General features: G+C 46.3%; 1 protein-coding gene across 1 annotated transcript in view; it reads left to right on the top strand.

Moving 5' to 3' along the window:
- Positions 1-12232: 12232 nt before the first annotated feature.
- LOC136581012 (gap junction delta-2 protein-like) overlaps positions 12233-18295 on the top strand; it is a 62197-nt gene continuing 56134 nt past the window's right edge. The window contains exon 1 of the mRNA XM_066581989.1: positions 12233-13002. Within this exon, the coding sequence (XP_066438086.1) occupies positions 12932-13002 (71 nt within the window). The 5' untranslated portion in view covers positions 12233-12931. The remainder of the gene's footprint in view (positions 13003-18295) is intronic.

The following is an 18295-nucleotide window of genomic DNA, read 5'->3' as shown; positions in this document are numbered from 1 at the left end:
ATACAAGATGTGATACAGGCAGGCATGGAGGCTCTAGCACCCTGTTGTACCACCTCTAGCTTGGATACAAGATGTGATACAGGCAGGCATGGAGGCTCTAGTACCCTGTTGTACCGCCTCTAGCTTGGATACAAGATGTGATACGCGCAGGCATGGAGGCTCTAGTACCCTGTTGTACCACCTCTAGCTTGGATACAAGATGTGATACGGTAGGCATGGAGGATCTAGTACCCTGTTGTACCGCCTCTAGCTTGGATACAAGATGTGATACGCGCAGGCATGGAGGCTCTAGTACCCTGTTGTACCACCTCTAGCCTTGATACAAGATGTGATACGGTAGGCATGGAGGCTCTAGTACCCTGTTGTATCGCCTCTAGCTTGGATACAAGATGTGATACGGTAGGTATGGAGGCTCTAGTAACCTGCTGTACCGCCTATAGCTTGGATACAAGATGTGATACGGAGGGCATGGAGGCTCTAGTACCCTGTTGTACCGCCTCTAGCTTGGATACAAGATGTGATACGGTAGGTATGGAGGCTCTAGTAACCTGCTGTACCGCCTATAGCTTGGATACAAGATGTGATACGGAGGGCATGGAGGCTCTAGTACCCTGTTGTACCATCTCTAGCTTGGATACAAGATGTGATACGGTAGGCATGGAGGCTCTAGTACCCTGTTGTACCACCTCTAGCTGGGATACAAGATGTGATATGGGCGGGTATGGAGGATCTAGTACCCTGTTGTACCGCCTCTAGCTTGGATACAAGATGTGATATGGGCGGGTATGGAGGCTCTAGTACCCTGTTGTACCATCTCTAGCTTGGATACAAGATGTGATACGGTAGGCATGGAGGCTCTAGTACCCTGTTGTACCACCTCTAGCTGGGATACAAGATGTGATATGGGCGGGTATGGAGGATCTAGTACCCTGTTGTACCGCCTCTAGCTTGGATACAAGATGTGATATGGGCGGGTATGGAGGATCTAGTACCCTGTTGTACCGCCTCTAGCTTGGATACAAGATGTGATATGGGCGGGTATGGAGGCTCTAGTACCCTGTTGTACCGCCTCTAGCTTGGATACAAAATGTAATACGTTTGGCACGGAGGCTCTAGTACCTTGCTGTACCGCCTCTAGCTTGGATACATGATGTGATACTGGGGCATGGAGGCTCTAGTACCCTGCTGTACCACCTCTAGCTTGGATAAAAGATGTGATACAGGTGGGCATGGAGGCTCTAGTACCCTGTTGGGCATCCTCTAGCTTGGATACAAGATGTGATACGGTAGGCATGGAGGATCTAGTACCCTGTTGTACCGCCTCTAGCTTGGATACAAGATGTGATACGCGCAGGCATGGAGGCTCTAGTACCCTGTTGTACCACCTCTAGCTTGGATACAAGATGTGATACGGTAGGCATGGAGGCTCTAGTACCCTGTTGTATCGCCTCTAGCTTGGATACAAGATGTGATACGGTAGGTATGGAGGCTCTAGTAACCTGCTGTACCGCCTATAGCTTGGATACAAGATGTGATACGGAGGGCATGGAGGCTCTAGTACCCTGTTGTACCGCCTCTAGCTTGGATACAAGATGTGATACGGTAGGTATGGAGGCTCTAGTAACCTGCTGTACCGCCTATAGCTTGGATACAAGATGTGATACGGAGGGCATGGAGGCTCTAGTACCCTGTTGTACCATCTCTAGCTTGGATACAAGATGTGATACGGTAGGCATGGAGGCTCTAGTACCCTGTTGTACCACCTCTAGCTGGGATACAAGATGTGATATGGGCGGGTATGGAGGATCTAGTACCCTGTTGTACCGCCTCTAGCTTGGATACAAGATGTGATATGGGCGGGTATGGAGGCTCTAGTACCCTGTTGTACCATCTCTAGCTTGGATACAAGATGTGATACGGTAGGCATGGAGGCTCTAGTACCCTGTTGTACCACCTCTAGCTGGGATACAAGATGTGATATGGGCGGGTATGGAGGATCTAGTACCCTGTTGTACCGCCTCTAGCTTGGATACAAGATGTGATATGGGCGGGTATGGAGGATCTAGTACCCTGTTGTACCGCCTCTAGCTTGGATACAAGATGTGATATGGGCGGGTATGGAGGCTCTAGTACCCTGTTGTACCGCCTCTAGCTTGGATACATGATGTGATACTGGGGCATGGAGGCTCTAGTACCCTGCTGTACCACCTCTAGCTTGGATAAAAGATGTGATACAGGTGGGCATGGAGGCTCTAGTACCCTGTTGGGCATCCTCTAGCTTGGATACAAGATGTGATACAATAGGCATCGAGGCTCTAGTACCCTGTTGTACCACCTCTAGCTTGGATACAAGATTTGATACAGGTGGGCATGGAGGCTCTAGCACCCTGTTGGGTAGCCTCTAGCCTTGATACAAAATGTGATATGGTAGGCATGGAGGATCTAGTACCCTGTTGTATCGCCTCTAGCTTGGATACAAGATGTGATACAGGCGGGAATGAAGGCTCTAGTACCCTATTGTACCATTTCTAGCTTGGATACAAAATGTGATACGGGTGGGCATGAAGGCTCTAGTACGCTATTGTACCGCCTCTAGCTTGGATACAAGATGTGATACACGCAGGCATGGAGGCTCTAGTACCCTGTTGTGCCACCTCTAGCTTGGATACAAGATGTGATACGGGTGGGCATGGAGGCTCTAGTACCCTGTTGTACCGCCTCTAGCTTTGATACAAGATGTGATACAGGCGGTACATGGAGGCTCTAGGACCCTGTTGTACCACCTCTAGATTGGATACAGGATGTGATACAGGCAGGCATGGAGGCTCTAGTACCCTGTTGTACCGCCTCTAGCTTGGATACAAGATGTGATACGGGGGGCATGGAGGCTCTAGTACCCTGCTGTACCGCCTCTAGCTTGGATACAAGATGTGATACAGGGGGGCATGGAGGCTCTAGCACCCTGTTGGGTAGCCTCTAGCCTTGATACAAGATGTGATATGGTAGGCATGGAGGATCTAGTACCCCGCTGTACCGCCTCTAGCTTGGATACAAGATGTGATACGGGGGGCATGGAGGCTCTAGCACCCTGTTGGGTAGCCTCTAGCCTTGATACAAGATGTGATATGGTAGGCATGGAGGATCTAGTACCCTGTTGTACCGCCTCTAGCTTGGATACAAGATGTGATACGGACAGGCATGGAGGCTCTAGTACCCTGTTGTACCACCTCTAGCTTGGATACAAGATGTGATACAGGCGGGCATGAAGGCTCTAGTACCCTATTGTACCATTTCTAGCTTGGATACAAAATGTGATACGGGTGGGCATGAAGGCTCTAGTATCCTGTTGTACCGCCTCTAGCTTGGATACAAGATGTGATACGGACAGGCATGGAGGCTCTAGTACCCTGTTATATCGCCTCTAGCTTGGGTACAAGATGTGATACGCACAGGCATGGAGGCTCTAGTACCCTGTTGTACTGCCTCTAGCTTTGATACAAGATGTGATACAGACGGTACATGGAGGCTCTAGGACCCTGTTGTACCACCTCTAGATTGGATACAAGATGTGATACTGGGGGCATGGAGGCTCTAGTACCCCGCTGTACCGCCTCTAGCTTGGATACAAGATGTGATACGCGCAGGCATGGAGGCTCTAGTACCCCACTGTACCGCCTCTAGCTTGGGTACAAGATGTGATACGCGCAAGCATGGAGGCTCTAGTACCCTGTTGTATTGCCTCTAGCTTGGATACAAGATGTGATACAGGTGGGCATGGAGGCTCTAGCACCCTATTGGGTAGCCTCTAGCCTTGATACAAGATGTGATACGGTAGGCATGGAGGATCTAGTACCCTGTTGTACCGCCTCTAGCTTGGATACAAGATGTGATACGGGTGGGCATGAAGGCTCTAGTACGCTATTGTACCGCCTCTAGCTTGGAAACAAGATGTGATACGCGCAGGCATGGAGGCTCTAGTACCCTGTTGTACTGCCTCTAGCTTTGATACAAGATGTGATACAGGTGGTACATGGAGGCTCTAGGACCCTGTTGTACCACCTCTAGATTGGATACAGGATGTGATACAGGCAGGCATGGAGGCTCTAGTAATCTGTTGTACCGCCTCTAGCTTGGATACAAGATGTGATACGGGGGGCATAGAGGCTCTAGTACCCTGCTGTACTGCCTCTAGCTTGGATACAAGATGTGATACGCGCAAGCATGGAGGCTCTAGTACCCTGTTGTATTGCCTCTAGCTTGTTTACAAGCTGTGAAACGCGCAGGCATGGAGGCTCTAGTACCCTGTTGTTCTGCCTCTAGCTTTGATACAGGAAGGCATGGAGACTCTAGTACACTGTTGTACCGCCTCTAGCTTGGATACAAGATGTGAAACGGGCAGGCATGGAGGCTCTAGTACCCTGTTGTACCGCCTCTAGCTTGGATACAAGATGTGATATGGCAGGCATGGAGACTCTAGTACACTGTTGGGCCACCTCTAGCTTGGATACAAGATGTGAAACGGGCAGGCATGGAGGCTCTAGTACCCTGTTGTACCGCCTCTAGCTTTGATACAAGATGTGATACAGGCATGGAGGGTCTAGTACTTTGTTGGGTTGACCCTAGCTTGGCCGCTGGATGTCCTGTGCATATTGCTGAGCTGTCATTGTCCCTCGTACCATTACTAGGGGGACCGACTATCATATGCGATGGCCCCCTAGACCATCATACTAGCAGTAGGGGCAGTGTGTCACTCTACAGCAAAGGCAGGACCTCTAGGTCTCCAGACACGAACACGGATGTTGTCGGTGCCGAAACTTGTACTTTTTGCTGAAGATAACCCGGTTCCACTCTGTAGCAGTCCAATTTTGTTGTTCATGACAGCACTGCAAACAGAGGAGACAGTGGGTGGGTGTTAAAACCAGTACATGTTATGGTCTCTTTGAGCCCAAATGTCCTTCATCCAAGTGCCTGAAAATGGTCCTGATAGACACCGGGGCCCGTAACAATGGCGCCACCTGTCTCTGGATGGTGGATAATGAAACAGTTGGAGCTTGTCGGATGATCAGATGATCTTCTCTACTGGTGGTCTGTTGAGGGCGTCCTGATTCTCGTTGCCTTGTGTGCCCTCACACATCCACTAGACCCAACACCCCCTAACAGTCTGGTCAGAATGGCCCGGTGGGCGGTAACTCGTTGATATGACCATCCAGCTTCTCGCATTCCAATGATACCCCCCTCTTAAACTCCATTACCTGAAATCTCTTCTCTGCATCGTAGAGGCGTCTAGTGGCCAACAAGCTCTACAAGCAGAACAAGAGGTCACTACACACAAGGAGCCTCTGGGAGCCTCTTATAGGCCAAGGGGGAACAGCTTTTAGGGCCTCAGATGCCAAGACTGTTCAATGAATCACCACAACTCACATTATTTGCAAATCTGTCCGAGGTGAAAATAGATGCTGAGTTTTGCAGCAAAACGACAACTCCTTCTGGGGGCTAACTACAGTCCCCCCATAATGCATCCAGCCACAGTACACACATGACACAACTAGCTACAGTATTCTCATAATGCAGCCTGCCACAGTACAGCCATAACAACCCCAACCACAGAGCTACATAAATAACAGCCACAAACTCCCCACCATACAACCAGCTGTAGCGCTGTCATTACACATCCAACCACTGTGTACCATACATAACCGTGGTAGCCCCAGAACCCTCATAACACAGCCAGCTATGGCACCCGTAGAACCATCCTGGCTGCTGTCATGATGCAAGCAGTCTCTAGTTGGACCCAGTACCTCCATAAAACACGTGTACTTTCCATGAAAGCTGAGATCCATCAATTCAGCCGCAAAGTTACTCGCATATTAATGCAAAGAGCTTGGCACCGATACAACTCATCTGAGAATACGCTATACACTCCCAGAGCAAGATGCTATTTGTGAATGGTGACAATCAGTGCAAATTCTGATAAGATGGATTTCGACCAAAAACAGACTTCACTGCTAAAATCCTCCTTTATTAATCTCTCTGGATGCAGACAAATCAGCTTTGGCATCTTGACAGAGAGGAAGAATTGCTAGTTTGGGACTAAAATTAGAAAACGTCTTTTAAAAGGCTCCTCGTCTCGACCAATCAGCATCATTATTTATATCCCGGGAAGGTTTAGCAGGAGGCATATTTACTTTTTAGCACCGAAGAAAAGACATCTGTTGACCTTGAGATGACAGCGGAATAAATCGTTCCTCAAAATGAAGAATGACGATCACAGGATGAATTTTCTTTGTAGGACATGGAAGATACAGAATAGATTCTAGGTGTAAGTTGTGAAATATCTACAATTCAGGCTCTGTTCATATCTTCTGTTGATAGTAACAGAAGCCACAATGCTTTGCTGAATCCATCATACATAGGATAACAACTAGTCGCTGCAAAAACCCCAAAATATCTCATTAAGAGAAACACAATATTGTAGATATGATACCTTTTAATGGATATCAAAAAGAAATGATGTTACAGCGAGCTTTTGAAGCTATTTAGGTATTTTCATCAGGCGTGTCACATACATACTTTCCTAGCAAGTGACATGGGTGCAACTGCAAGGGGTTAATTTAGGCCACTCTATCTTGTGCTCACCTTCCACTCAGGTTGCAAACTGAGCATATATCACCCCTAACACAGTCCATACACTCCCAGATTCTCACTGTTACCACTCTTTGAATGTGGGGACAGAAGTCCCCCAAATGTACTCACACACTGCTCACAAGCATTCAAAGGGTTAACGGTTCAGAGCAACTAGGACCAAGCTTATTAAAGTTTTAAGCTTTAATACAAAAATGCAGTGCTTACAAAAAATATTAAAATTAGACAAAATAAAATGACATTCAAGTAAATTCAAAACAGTTATGAAAATGAAACAGAGAAACACGGGGCGCTCTGAAGTCATTTGTTCCTGAGGGCGGTAAAAAATAGAGTACATTCCAGCTGCAGAGCTCCGCTCTACAAATTTGACACTGTTCCATTGTTCTGCATGTCTTTAAGTTTTTATACTTTCCCCCCTGAACTCCATGCGCATACCTGTCCCTTGGTTTATTAGGTCAATCCCTGGCCTGGGACTAGGCAACCAGGTAGCAAAGAGTAAACCCAATGAATATTTAGTAGTCCATCTTCTTGTATTTTCTTCCTCCATCTGATGATGAAAGCTTGTTGATTTAGATGAAGAGGTCTAAGTGGCCTCAAAAGTTTGCTGTAATGTCATTTCTTTTTGTTAGCCATTACAAATGATCATATCGCCAGATCCCATTGATGTTCACCAAGTTCTGTTGTGGCGTCTATCATTTTCACAATAATGCAGAATACAATCTTATTTTTCCCATCAATTCTTACTGAATTTGTCAAACGAGGCCCCATACAATGCCCTCAATGCAAAGGGGAACACAGCCGACATCACCGGGGTCACCATTGTCTAATTCTATAATGTAAGAATTGGGAACGTTGCAAATTTTAAAGCATTCAGGATCCGACCAGACCTTGCCAAGAGCATGCATATTCGGTCCGGCCAAGTATGCATGTGTTTCAATGAGGACAGGAGAATACGCCTCTCCCAGACACCACTAGTAGTTCCTTATCCTCTGTGGGAATAAAGGATCTTGTAGATTGACATCCAATACACTCAATCCTTCTCCCTCCCCCCCCCCAAACTTCTGGGGAGAGTCAGGACACCCTCATACAAGTTAGAGGCATGTGGTTAAATCTCAGTCATTCAATAGTCAGTAGATGGTGTAACCAAGTGGCAAAAAATATACAGTATAATATGACACACCAGTGAAAGGTCATAAGTGAAGATGAAAATATCATAATTTGCTAATAGACCCTCAAGACAAAAAAACTTTACTCTATCTGACATTGTTTTCTTGTATGTGCCTCCATAGTAGGCAGAAGACTCCCATCAATCTAGCTGGAGAGAGGGTCTCATTGAGTCATTGGAGACCACAAAGGGAATGCATGCAGCTACTACAGGTCGATAAAGAGATAAGGCCCAGCGCTTTACAGTTACATTCGTTTTACTACTACAGTAGGTGACAAGAACCTATGCAGGACTCCTCTTTGTAAAGAACTGCATTGTTGGTAAACAAGGAGGTAGAGAATTAACCCAAGGGTCTTGGAAAGGGTATGGAGGGGAAAACAAACATTGGACCCTTCCATCTATGGTATCAAAATCTGGCACCATGATGGAAGCCAAGTACAATGAGGTCACCCCACTGAGTGGAAACATCATGTCAGCTGGAGTAAGGAATATTATAGAAGGGGAAGTCTTTATTGTCAAGCCAAGATTGGTTGTTCAAAGCATGGTAGACACTCTCATGCCTTCTACAGGTATATCCTTGGTAGCCTATTAAGCTTTGTCTGATATATTGTGGATAACACTACCTAAATATTGATTGGTCTATTGATCTTAAACCTATGTATGTTGGAGTAAGATATTCCTAATTTATTAAGAGGCACACATAGGTATCTGGTTCTGGTTGACCATGAAGCAATACCGATAGTGGTTGAACTACTGATGTGGTAAGGAACAGGTCTAGATAGGGATTGACTTTTGTCACCAACCATGAAACGGAGACTGTCAGAAATGGGGGGACTGATGCAGCTACAGAGACAGTCTCACCTCTCGACATGGCCTGTGTAGGAGTATAGTTGGCATTACCTGGTCAGGTATTCAGCTCCCGGTTCATAGGTTTCATTTCACCTCTTACAGCCTCATATTTCTTCTGAAACCACCTATTTCACGGATGACAAGGAATCATCAAAAAAAGACTGGGCTGACACCACATTATCTTTTGTACTCAACTTTACTCAGGAACATGCATTGTCCATAACATAACAGCAAACTAGTTCCAAATTAGTGACAGCAAGTGGTCTTACTGTCTATGGTTTCTGGAACAGTCACCACTGGAGGCCTCCTGGAGTGGTCTTCATTGTCAGGGTTGAAGTCACCAGGTTTAAATTTGGCGACCCAATTTTTCACTATGGAGTATGAAAGGCACATGTCACCTAATGTTTGCACCTGTCACCGTAAATGTCTTTGGCCGACATCCCTTTCAGAAGCAGAAGCTTCATCACTGCTCTGCTCTCCTTTGCAGTGAAATCTGCTGCAGTCTCCTCCATGCTAAATAACAAGAATGCCATATGATATCATTCCAAAATTTGCTCACAAAGTATTGAAAAGATTGAGCATTCAAATGCCATAACTCTTATTAGTATGAAAACAAGTGAAGATTACAAAGCCAAGGACTTAGAAGCCCCCCCTTCATAGTGCAATAGAAGCAGAACCATCACATTACAGCCATTAGAACAGATTGTGCGAGCCGTGCAACATTGGCCAGTCTAGCTCATAAACTAGGAATCCTGTCCAGACTGTATCTCACGGCGCGTTATAAGCTACAGTCATGTGCTTATCAATAATTCACATGCAATTGTTGCTAATTAAAACACAAAATGTGCTCACATCCACTGATGTGTAACTGGTTATCCAATAATCCCATGGTTTGTGGACAGAAATGCATGATTATTAGTTATTTTAAAGTGCTGGTAATTTCCAGGCGCTGTACATATGAAAACAAGGGTTTATGTAGATTACATATCAAAGTGAGAACAATAAACATGGATGAAATGAGTTACGAACTAGTAGACAGAGAGCGAGGACCCTGCCTACAGCGGCTTACAATCTACAAGGGTTGGGGAAGGAGACAGTAGGTGAGGGTAGAAGCTGCTCATTATAGTGGTGGCAGCAGGCTTACTGTAGGTTGTAGGCTTTCTGAAGAGGTAGGTTGTCAGGTTCTTTTTGAAGCTTTGTCAGGTGGGGTAGAGTCTGATGTGTTGGGGTAGTGAGTTCTAGAGTATGGCCGATGCACAGGAGAAGTCTTGGAGACTTATGTGAGGAGCAGTAGGGTGGGGAGGTATCTGGAGTTTAGGTCAGAGGTGTATGGAGGGGATAGGCTGTGGGTGGCCTTGTATGTCATTGATAGTATCTTGAATTGGATTTTCTGGACAATGAGTAGCCGATGGAAGGGCTGGCAGAGGAGTAGGAAGGGGAGAGGTGGCTTAGCCAGGCAGCAGATTTGAGAATGGGTGTAAGGTGATGGATGGGAGGCTGCAGAGAAGGATGTTGCATTAATTCAGGTGAGAGATGTTGAGGTCATGCACTAACATTTTTGTTGACGTGGGGTTGATAAAGGATAATATTCAAGAGATGTATCTGAGTTGGAGATGGCAGGAGGTGCCTAGGACTTGTGTTTGCAGTTTGAAGAATAGGGAGGAGTCTAATGTTACATCCAGACAGCAGACTTGTGGGACTGGAGAAAGCATAGAGCCATTGATTGTGGCTGATAGATCTGGTGGAGCGTGTTGAGTGAGATAGGGAAATATGAAATAAATAGATGCAGACTCAATAAAACTATCCTCTTTTAATCTTAGCATAAAGTCCTAGCTTGGAGATAGTTCTCATTGAATAGATCCAGCTGAGGTATGGAGAAATTCTCCATGGGAAAGAAAGTATGCAAATTAGCTCTCCCCTGGAAGGAAGAAAATCTATATATATAAAGACGAAAGCCCTCACTGACTGACTGACTGACTCACTGATTGACTCACTGATTGACTCGCCACTAATTCTCCAACTTCCCGATGTCATAGAAACATGAAGCACAATGTATTGGCCCATCTACTATGGTGCAAAGAAAGTCTTTATTGGACAGTTAAGCAATGGAAGAATGTTCTATTGAGGAACAAATCACTATACTAAAACTTCAAATCACATGGACGTATCTTGGTGAGGAGGATGTCTGGGGAAAGCCTTCTGCCTGAATGTTGTGCCAACAGTTATGTATGGTGGAGGCTCCGATATGATCTGGGGATGTGTTACGTGGCATGGTCTCGGTCCATTGGGTGTAGTAGTAAGAACCATGACCACGGAGATGACCCTGACAGTCTATACTATAATGTGCTGCTGACAATGGGACAACACTGCGGGAATGGTCGGCCATACTTCCAACCAGACAACGCATCATGTCACAGATCCAATGCTGGTTTACATTAATTTGAGGATATGCATGTTCCACGATTTGACCGGCTGCACAGAGTCCCCACCTAAATCCTAAACATCTTTGGGATGAACTGGAACATCTGGTCCAGAAACTTGAACAGCGTCCATCTTCTTTGAGAGAACTTGTCAGACGTTTGCAGGATGAATTGAGGAAAATACCAGCTGAAGTATATCAGTCATTAGTAAAAGTGTCCCATGGAGAGTATCCGATGTAATTGGGGCCAAGGGAGCCCCACTAAGTAGTAACATATGGAAATAAATACTGCTTTTGATTCCCACTCAGGTGTCCAATTACCTTTGGTAGTGTATTTAGATACAGGGATAGGGCAGCAAAATGAATATTTGCCCCAGGGAAAACAAATCCTTGCCATGACTTGCCAAGGACCCTGAAATTATGTGCATCCCAATATTCCACATTTTTATCCCATGACTTCTACTTAAACCTACAATATTTGCTGCACACTAATTAGATTGGAACAATGGATCTAATTCTGGCAGCGCAATTCAGCAGAGATCATATTTAGCTGAGGAAAGGAAAGGGTGCGGAGGATATAGAGTGACAGTGATAAAATGGAGACATGGGAGTGAGAGGGTGATGTAAATGCAGAAGAAAGGGTGAGGGGCAGCTATTAAACCCAGCAAGGAGAGAACAAAAGGCTGGTTTAATGCATACTGTAACACAAAGGAAGGTGCAAAGACAATGAGTGTGAAAGAGAAGGGCATACTGGGAACAGGCAAAATATGACCCAGCGAAGAGGCTGAGATGCGAGACAGCCAGCAGACTCATCATATCAGAGACAGCCACAAATCAGGACTCAATCAATCACTCGCCTACATTCCTACACACAAGCCACTGACTGGAGAAAGATGCAGGATGAAATCAGCTTATAATATGGCAGAAAATCTCCTCCCATCCAATAGAGAAAGAGTCATTTATCCGGATTAACCGAGACGGTGGCATGTGGGAGAGAGACAGCGAGAGGGAGAGAGACAGACAGGGCTATAGAGAGAGAGTGCATGCAGGGGAAAGTGACAGAGAGAGATCACAGCGTGGAAGATTCACAAGGGGAGGGATCTACAACAAGGAGTGAGGGGGAGACAAAGAGAGAAGCGGCAGAGGGAGGGCTGAGAAAGGTAGAAGACAGAGGGATGCAATGACACAAGGAGAGGAGGGGAGACAGCAGGTAGTCTCAGGGAAAGAATGGGGCGCAGGGGGCGAGAAGGTGAGAGATGAAGAAGAGATGGCAGAAAGGGAGAGATAACCTGGAACTGATGCTGAGCACTGGCAGAGAAGCACCTCATCTGGACCAGCAGCTAATTCAGCACTGGACAGCGACCTGGCTGAGCAAGCTGGATGAGGGGGAGCTGTGAGCAGCAGAAGATGCTAATATAGAGGGGGGCCAAGACCAGACGCTTCTTCCTGAACTCATTAAACAGGTGCTTGTTAAGGGTTGGCCGCACACCCAACAGACCATCATTTATCATCCTAGAGTTATTGATCGCAGCCATCGGGGACATCGATGTAGAAAGGGGCGTGCGTTTTCCATGTAGGAGGAATTACCAGCCATCTCCTGGAATAGGTGACCAGTACCAAGGAAATGCTACTACCTGCCCCATATAAAAGATTTGGGGTGAGCTGAGGACAGCACTTTAGGCAGTACAGGAGGAGGGGAGTTGTGGCTCTCCTCGTCTCCCACTGAAGATGTTTTCCAGGAGTGATCGGTAAAAATTAGGTGGAAATCCATAGTAGGATTAGGTGGTTGGAGAGGGGGGCCAGCTCGTTCCTCCCTGGTGTCCGAGCTGAGCACGGCGGGGCAAGAGGCGGACGTGATGGGCGAGTGGACCATACTGGAGCGCCTGCTGGAGGCTGCAGTACAGCAGCACTCCACCATGATAGGGAGGTAAGCTGATGGACTGCAATGGAGGGGTGGGCTGGGGCCCAAGAGTTGGGAAACATGGGAAGATATAATGTAATGAGACCTGGTTTTGCATGCCATACATTACATCTGAACCATCACACCTTAAATAGTCAGTAATACAGGGCCTACCCTACTTTTCATTATACTAGAGCAATGCAGATATCTTCACACTAGGGTACCTAGAAAGGTAGGTTAATGAGTAGGTTGGTAAGTGCTTTGCATTCAAGAGCAGTCGATGAGATGCATGCATAGAACATGAGAGACATAGTTTAGTTCTTTTTTTCCTAACATATTTTGGCCATGAAAGGGTTACAGAAATCTGTAAGAGCCGGGCTCGACTCCTAGTCAGAACCCTGTACCATGTATTATATATAACAAACACTCTCACGGTTATTTAAAGGCGACATACAATGGGCCAGGGAAAATGGAACGCTTTGAATGTAACCCATCTATAGCCTGGAGCAGAAACATGAATGTACTAGGTGTGTCTTTCGTCATTCTCACTATTTACTATATGTCTTGCGTGTTGCTAGGTCACCGTTGTACGGCTCGTGTAACCATGCAGACCTGTCAGCGTGTGATGGATGTATGGATGCTGCGCTGTATTTCCATCTACACACGTTAATTACTAACTCATAAAGATCACTTGTTCCCTGCGGTCTTTGCTTTCTCCCCGCCTGAATTGTCACACTTCATTTGCCATTTTCTTAGGCCGTTTCTTAACCCTTCGTGGTTTGATCAAAGAAATGTTTTAATTGAAGAATTGTTCTTGCATGTAACGGCGACAACACAGAATACATCGGGGCTCCAGTCTCACATGATTCCCCTTAGTGTGAGTCCTACAGAGGAGGCTCCTACCCAATCATTGCTGGACCCATTGATAAGGTAGTCATGAGTAATGTCATTATACTCCAAAGGCCTATGTCATTAGCAATGCATCATGGGAGCCTTCATTTTCCTTTCAGGCTGCTCTATACCCATTTTTTGGTCTTCATGTCTATGTACACTATCTTTGCAAAAGTAATTGGACGCCTAAACAAGAATCAAAAGCCGTATTTATTTACATATGGTAATACTTAGTGGGGCCTATTTGGCTCTAATGACATCGGATGAGCTCTGTGACAGACTTTCTACTAACCTCTGATACACTTCAGCTGGTATTTCCCTCCATTCATCCTGCAAACATCTCTCAAATTAGATGGCCACTTGATATGTCCTGACCTGATGCTGCAGTTTGTCCCAAAGATGTTCAGGTCCGGACTCTGTGCAGCCGGTCCAATTGTGGAACATCGATATCTTCAAAGCAATGTAAAACGGCGTTGAATCTGTGCAAGACACGCTGCAAGTCTTGCTGATCATTCCAAGAGTATTGCACATTATTGTCTACACGGTCAGGGTACAGCTCAGCGTTCATGACTCTTTGCTCTACAACCAACCGACTGAGACCAATGTAACACAACCCCAGACCGTGATGGAAGCCTTGCCATACTTAGGGTGCCCACCCACTACATCCTTTTTCACTGTGAACTTCGCAGCGTTTGGTTTTCTCCGGGGGTCTATGGCACTTGTTAATGTTGAAATTGCATCGCGCAAAATCGCAATTTTGTGGTAAACTGTGATTTTGCCTCAATGTGTTTTTAACATTGGAAAGCCCAATAGACACCTGGGAAAAAAAACACAGCAAATTCGTGAATGCTAGTGGGCAGTCACCCTTAAAGGGGGATTCTGGGTACAGAATACATGTTTAAATCGAATATACGTCATCACAATAGGTCACTTTGTAATGGATTCACTGTTCCTGCTCTAACTCTTTGTTTTCTATCCCATGTGACCCTCCGCCACATATTATCTGCATTAGCTACTTCCTCCCCTGCCCATAGCCTTCATCACTCCAAGGACATTCTTCCATTGCTCCTAGCACCATTGTAGACGGGCTGATGCAGGATTAATGGAGGGAAATACCTGCTGAAGAGTATCAGATGTTAGGGGCAAGTCTGCCATGGAGAGTAACAGATGTAATTAGGGCCAGAGGAGCCCCTCTAAGTAGTAACATAAGTAAATGAATACTATGTTTGATTCTTGCTCAGACGTCCAATTACTTTTGGGAGGGCAGTCTATGCCGTATCTGCTGTAATTCTGCTTACTTGTGTCTATATCTTACTGGATTCACAGAATCTTGTCTCAGATTGCCTAATTGTTCAATGTTTCTGAGCTCTAGGCCCAAGCATTCCTAAAAATGGCAGCCAACTGGCCAAATTAGGATGTAGGCCCTTCTATGTATTAAGCGGATGACCATATAGGCAGGCAGTGACGTACAGCACTCCCGCACCTGCTAAGCACTCACATTGAGTAATGCTGATGCACATGCTCATTTGGGGGATCGGCGCAGCATCCTAACGAGAAGGCTCCTGCCATCGCCCACACACATTCATCTCCGTCATTCACGGTCCTCAGTCTAATGCTTCCTAGTCAGGGTCCCGTTATACCGGCCAAGGTTCAGGAATGAATGTTTGCTTCAACGTTTGTTCACCCAATCATCGCCCATCTGACAGTGCTGGAAAACAAACGCTCATTTTTCGGGTGATCACATCTTTTCTGCGGCACCAAAAATAATAGGCTGTGATTATAATGGAACGACCGTGGCTCAGCCGCAGAGGACTCTGATTGCTCCTTGCAAAGGAAGCTAAACAAGCAATGACTGACTTGCAAAATTATCGATTGGCGCTTATTCTTGGCAGAGACTCTGTAGAATGCTGTTAGTGTGTTACTAGTCCAGGATCTCCAGCTTCCCGCCTGGGGTCCTCTCATGTCATTGGGTACTACTTCTGTACTACCTTAATTCTAGACAAGAGTCTTTGTTAGGTTGCATTCACACATAGTGGAAACTCTGCACCTGACCCCCTACTTGTGAATGCAGCCTTACAGATATCTCTAGGATTAGAAGAAGATGGCTGTTTCCTTCCAGAAACAGCACCACACCTGATGGCAGGTTGGCTTCGGTATTGCAGTCCTCCCTCCTATTCCCTTCAATGGAGCTGAGTTCCAGTACCAGACTCACCCAATGGTCAGGTGTGGCACTGTTTTTGAAAGTGAGCAGCCATGTCTTTCTAAGCGGGGATTCAGAAGAATGTGGTTTTTCCTTTTATGCGGCCGTGATAATCACAACCGCACAACGGGCCACAACGACACCGTTTATTTCCGTAGGGTTTCAGTGGTTTCATTTCCACTAGGTCTTTTCTCAGCCATTAATTGTATGGCCAATAAAGGATAGATCCTGTCCTATCTTACCCGCAAGTAGTGAACATTATGTGCAGGAAAGTTCGGGCGGCTCCTTCGTCCTGTGTTTTTTTTTTAAACTCCTGCACTCTGGCGCAAAATCTGAGAAGAGGAAGAAACCACCTTCGTTCAGGCGCCTCCGCTCCAGCGAGTATAGTGGTGCCCACGCTCGCCTGAGTAAGCCTGAAAACTCCTTTAACATTGCAATGTGTTTCACTAAAGTGCTGTGGACTAAGGGATCAGCCGCGTTGGGCCTGTCTTAGGGCCCATCTTACATGGAAGGATCTCTCGTCCCAGCGATGATCGTTTTTGTGCTTTTACACAGGAGCAATAATCGTTCAGTGAATGGAGACGGAATGTCCCGGGATCGTTCTGCCCGCCCACCTCTATTCACAGTGAACAGGCAGTTGTATATAGATGAAGGACTGCCTGTTTACACAGGACGATCATCGTGCAGTTTTTATGCATGCATAAGCTGAATGAGGAATAAATTATCGCTTGTCGTTTAGTCGGCGCATGCATTTACACTGCACCATAATCATGCAGATTCTTGCTGGATCGCGGGAATCTAACTGATCATCGGCACGTGTAGAAGGGCCTGAGTTTGTGTGTTCTGCTATCTACCTTATCACTGCTTGTTTTCTCTGTATGAAAGACAAGGTACTGCAGGGAGAAGCGAATGGCCAAAAAGCGAGGGCTCTGGTGCAGCCTGTTAGCAAATGCTGACAAGATGAAAAGCTGAGACATTGATATTGAGGAAAAGGGAATACGCTTCATATTAAACAGGTGTGACACGTTTCAAGGTTCGCAGACCCCTTCATTAGGCAGACAACTCTCCACTGCCGTCAGCCACCAGGATTCCATTCCTGGACCTCCATGCTCTCTATTTACCTTATTGGACCAGGAAGGGTGAACATACAGTCATAGTGTTACATTCATGTGGGACACTCAGCACCGGGCCAACACGAACGTGACCTGAAAGCAAGGGTTTAGGGAAACACAAGGAACTACCGCAGATATCTTCCTTTCTACTACTAGGTTTAGTGACACAGACCTTCCATGAGCGGAGACATCACCCCTATAAAGGGCGGCTCAGCGGTCTTTGGATCTGGGCCCCTGCTGCTCCTAGGAACCACACATCCAGGATAGGACACATACACATGCCACCATGACAGGGACAACTGGACTGAGTAAGCTGACACACAGAGCCAGAATCACACCATACAGCAGCCAACACACAACCACTAGTAGCAGATGCTAAGCTATAAACGCCAGGTATTAGTTGACATTTTGATCAAAATATGGAAGCTAGCGGGCCACGTCACGGCTCCTGGCTACACCGCTGGTCCCTACAACAACCAGGAGTCCAGTGACACCAACCTTTCCTGCAGCCATCACATATAGAACCTGTTCACACCACAGACAGAGACAGAATGAGCGCAGAACAGGACTGTCCACACCTGATGTCCGGCCACCTGCACAGACACTGGACAAGACACTGCACACACCTAACACATATACAGGCATGCAGAACAGCAAACCCCAGACAGAAGGGATACCAGCTAACTCTTACAGAGGGACCAGTATATATATATATATATATATATATATATATATGCAGCAGACCCGTGGGGATTGGCTGGCAGGAGGAACTCCACACCCATCCAGCACAAATATCCCTCACCTGTGAAGGTGCGCTCCTGGAACCCTGTAGTACCACAGATCCCAGCAGCACACCCTGACACATAGTTTACTATTATAACTATGTTTTTAGAGTTTACCCAGCTATCTGATGAGAGATCTGCGAGCCTCAATACGTGTTACACCTGCTGGTCTACAATGCATCATAAACCTACAGGTTGTGCCAGTGTCCGCGCTATTTGGCCATTCGCTACTCCAATATTCAACGCTAACCGGACTATTGGTCGGCCAGAGTACTAGGTCGGCGGCAACGTTTTCATTACGTCATTTAATACACAACACACTAGTGCACCTCCCT

This window comes from Eleutherodactylus coqui, chromosome 10, assembly GCF_035609145.1.
Source record: "Eleutherodactylus coqui strain aEleCoq1 chromosome 10, aEleCoq1.hap1, whole genome shotgun sequence".
NCBI lineage: Eukaryota > Metazoa > Chordata > Amphibia > Anura > Eleutherodactylidae > Eleutherodactylus > Eleutherodactylus coqui.
The sequence above is the reverse complement of the archived record's forward strand: the minus strand, read 5'-3'. Positions and strand labels throughout refer to the sequence as shown.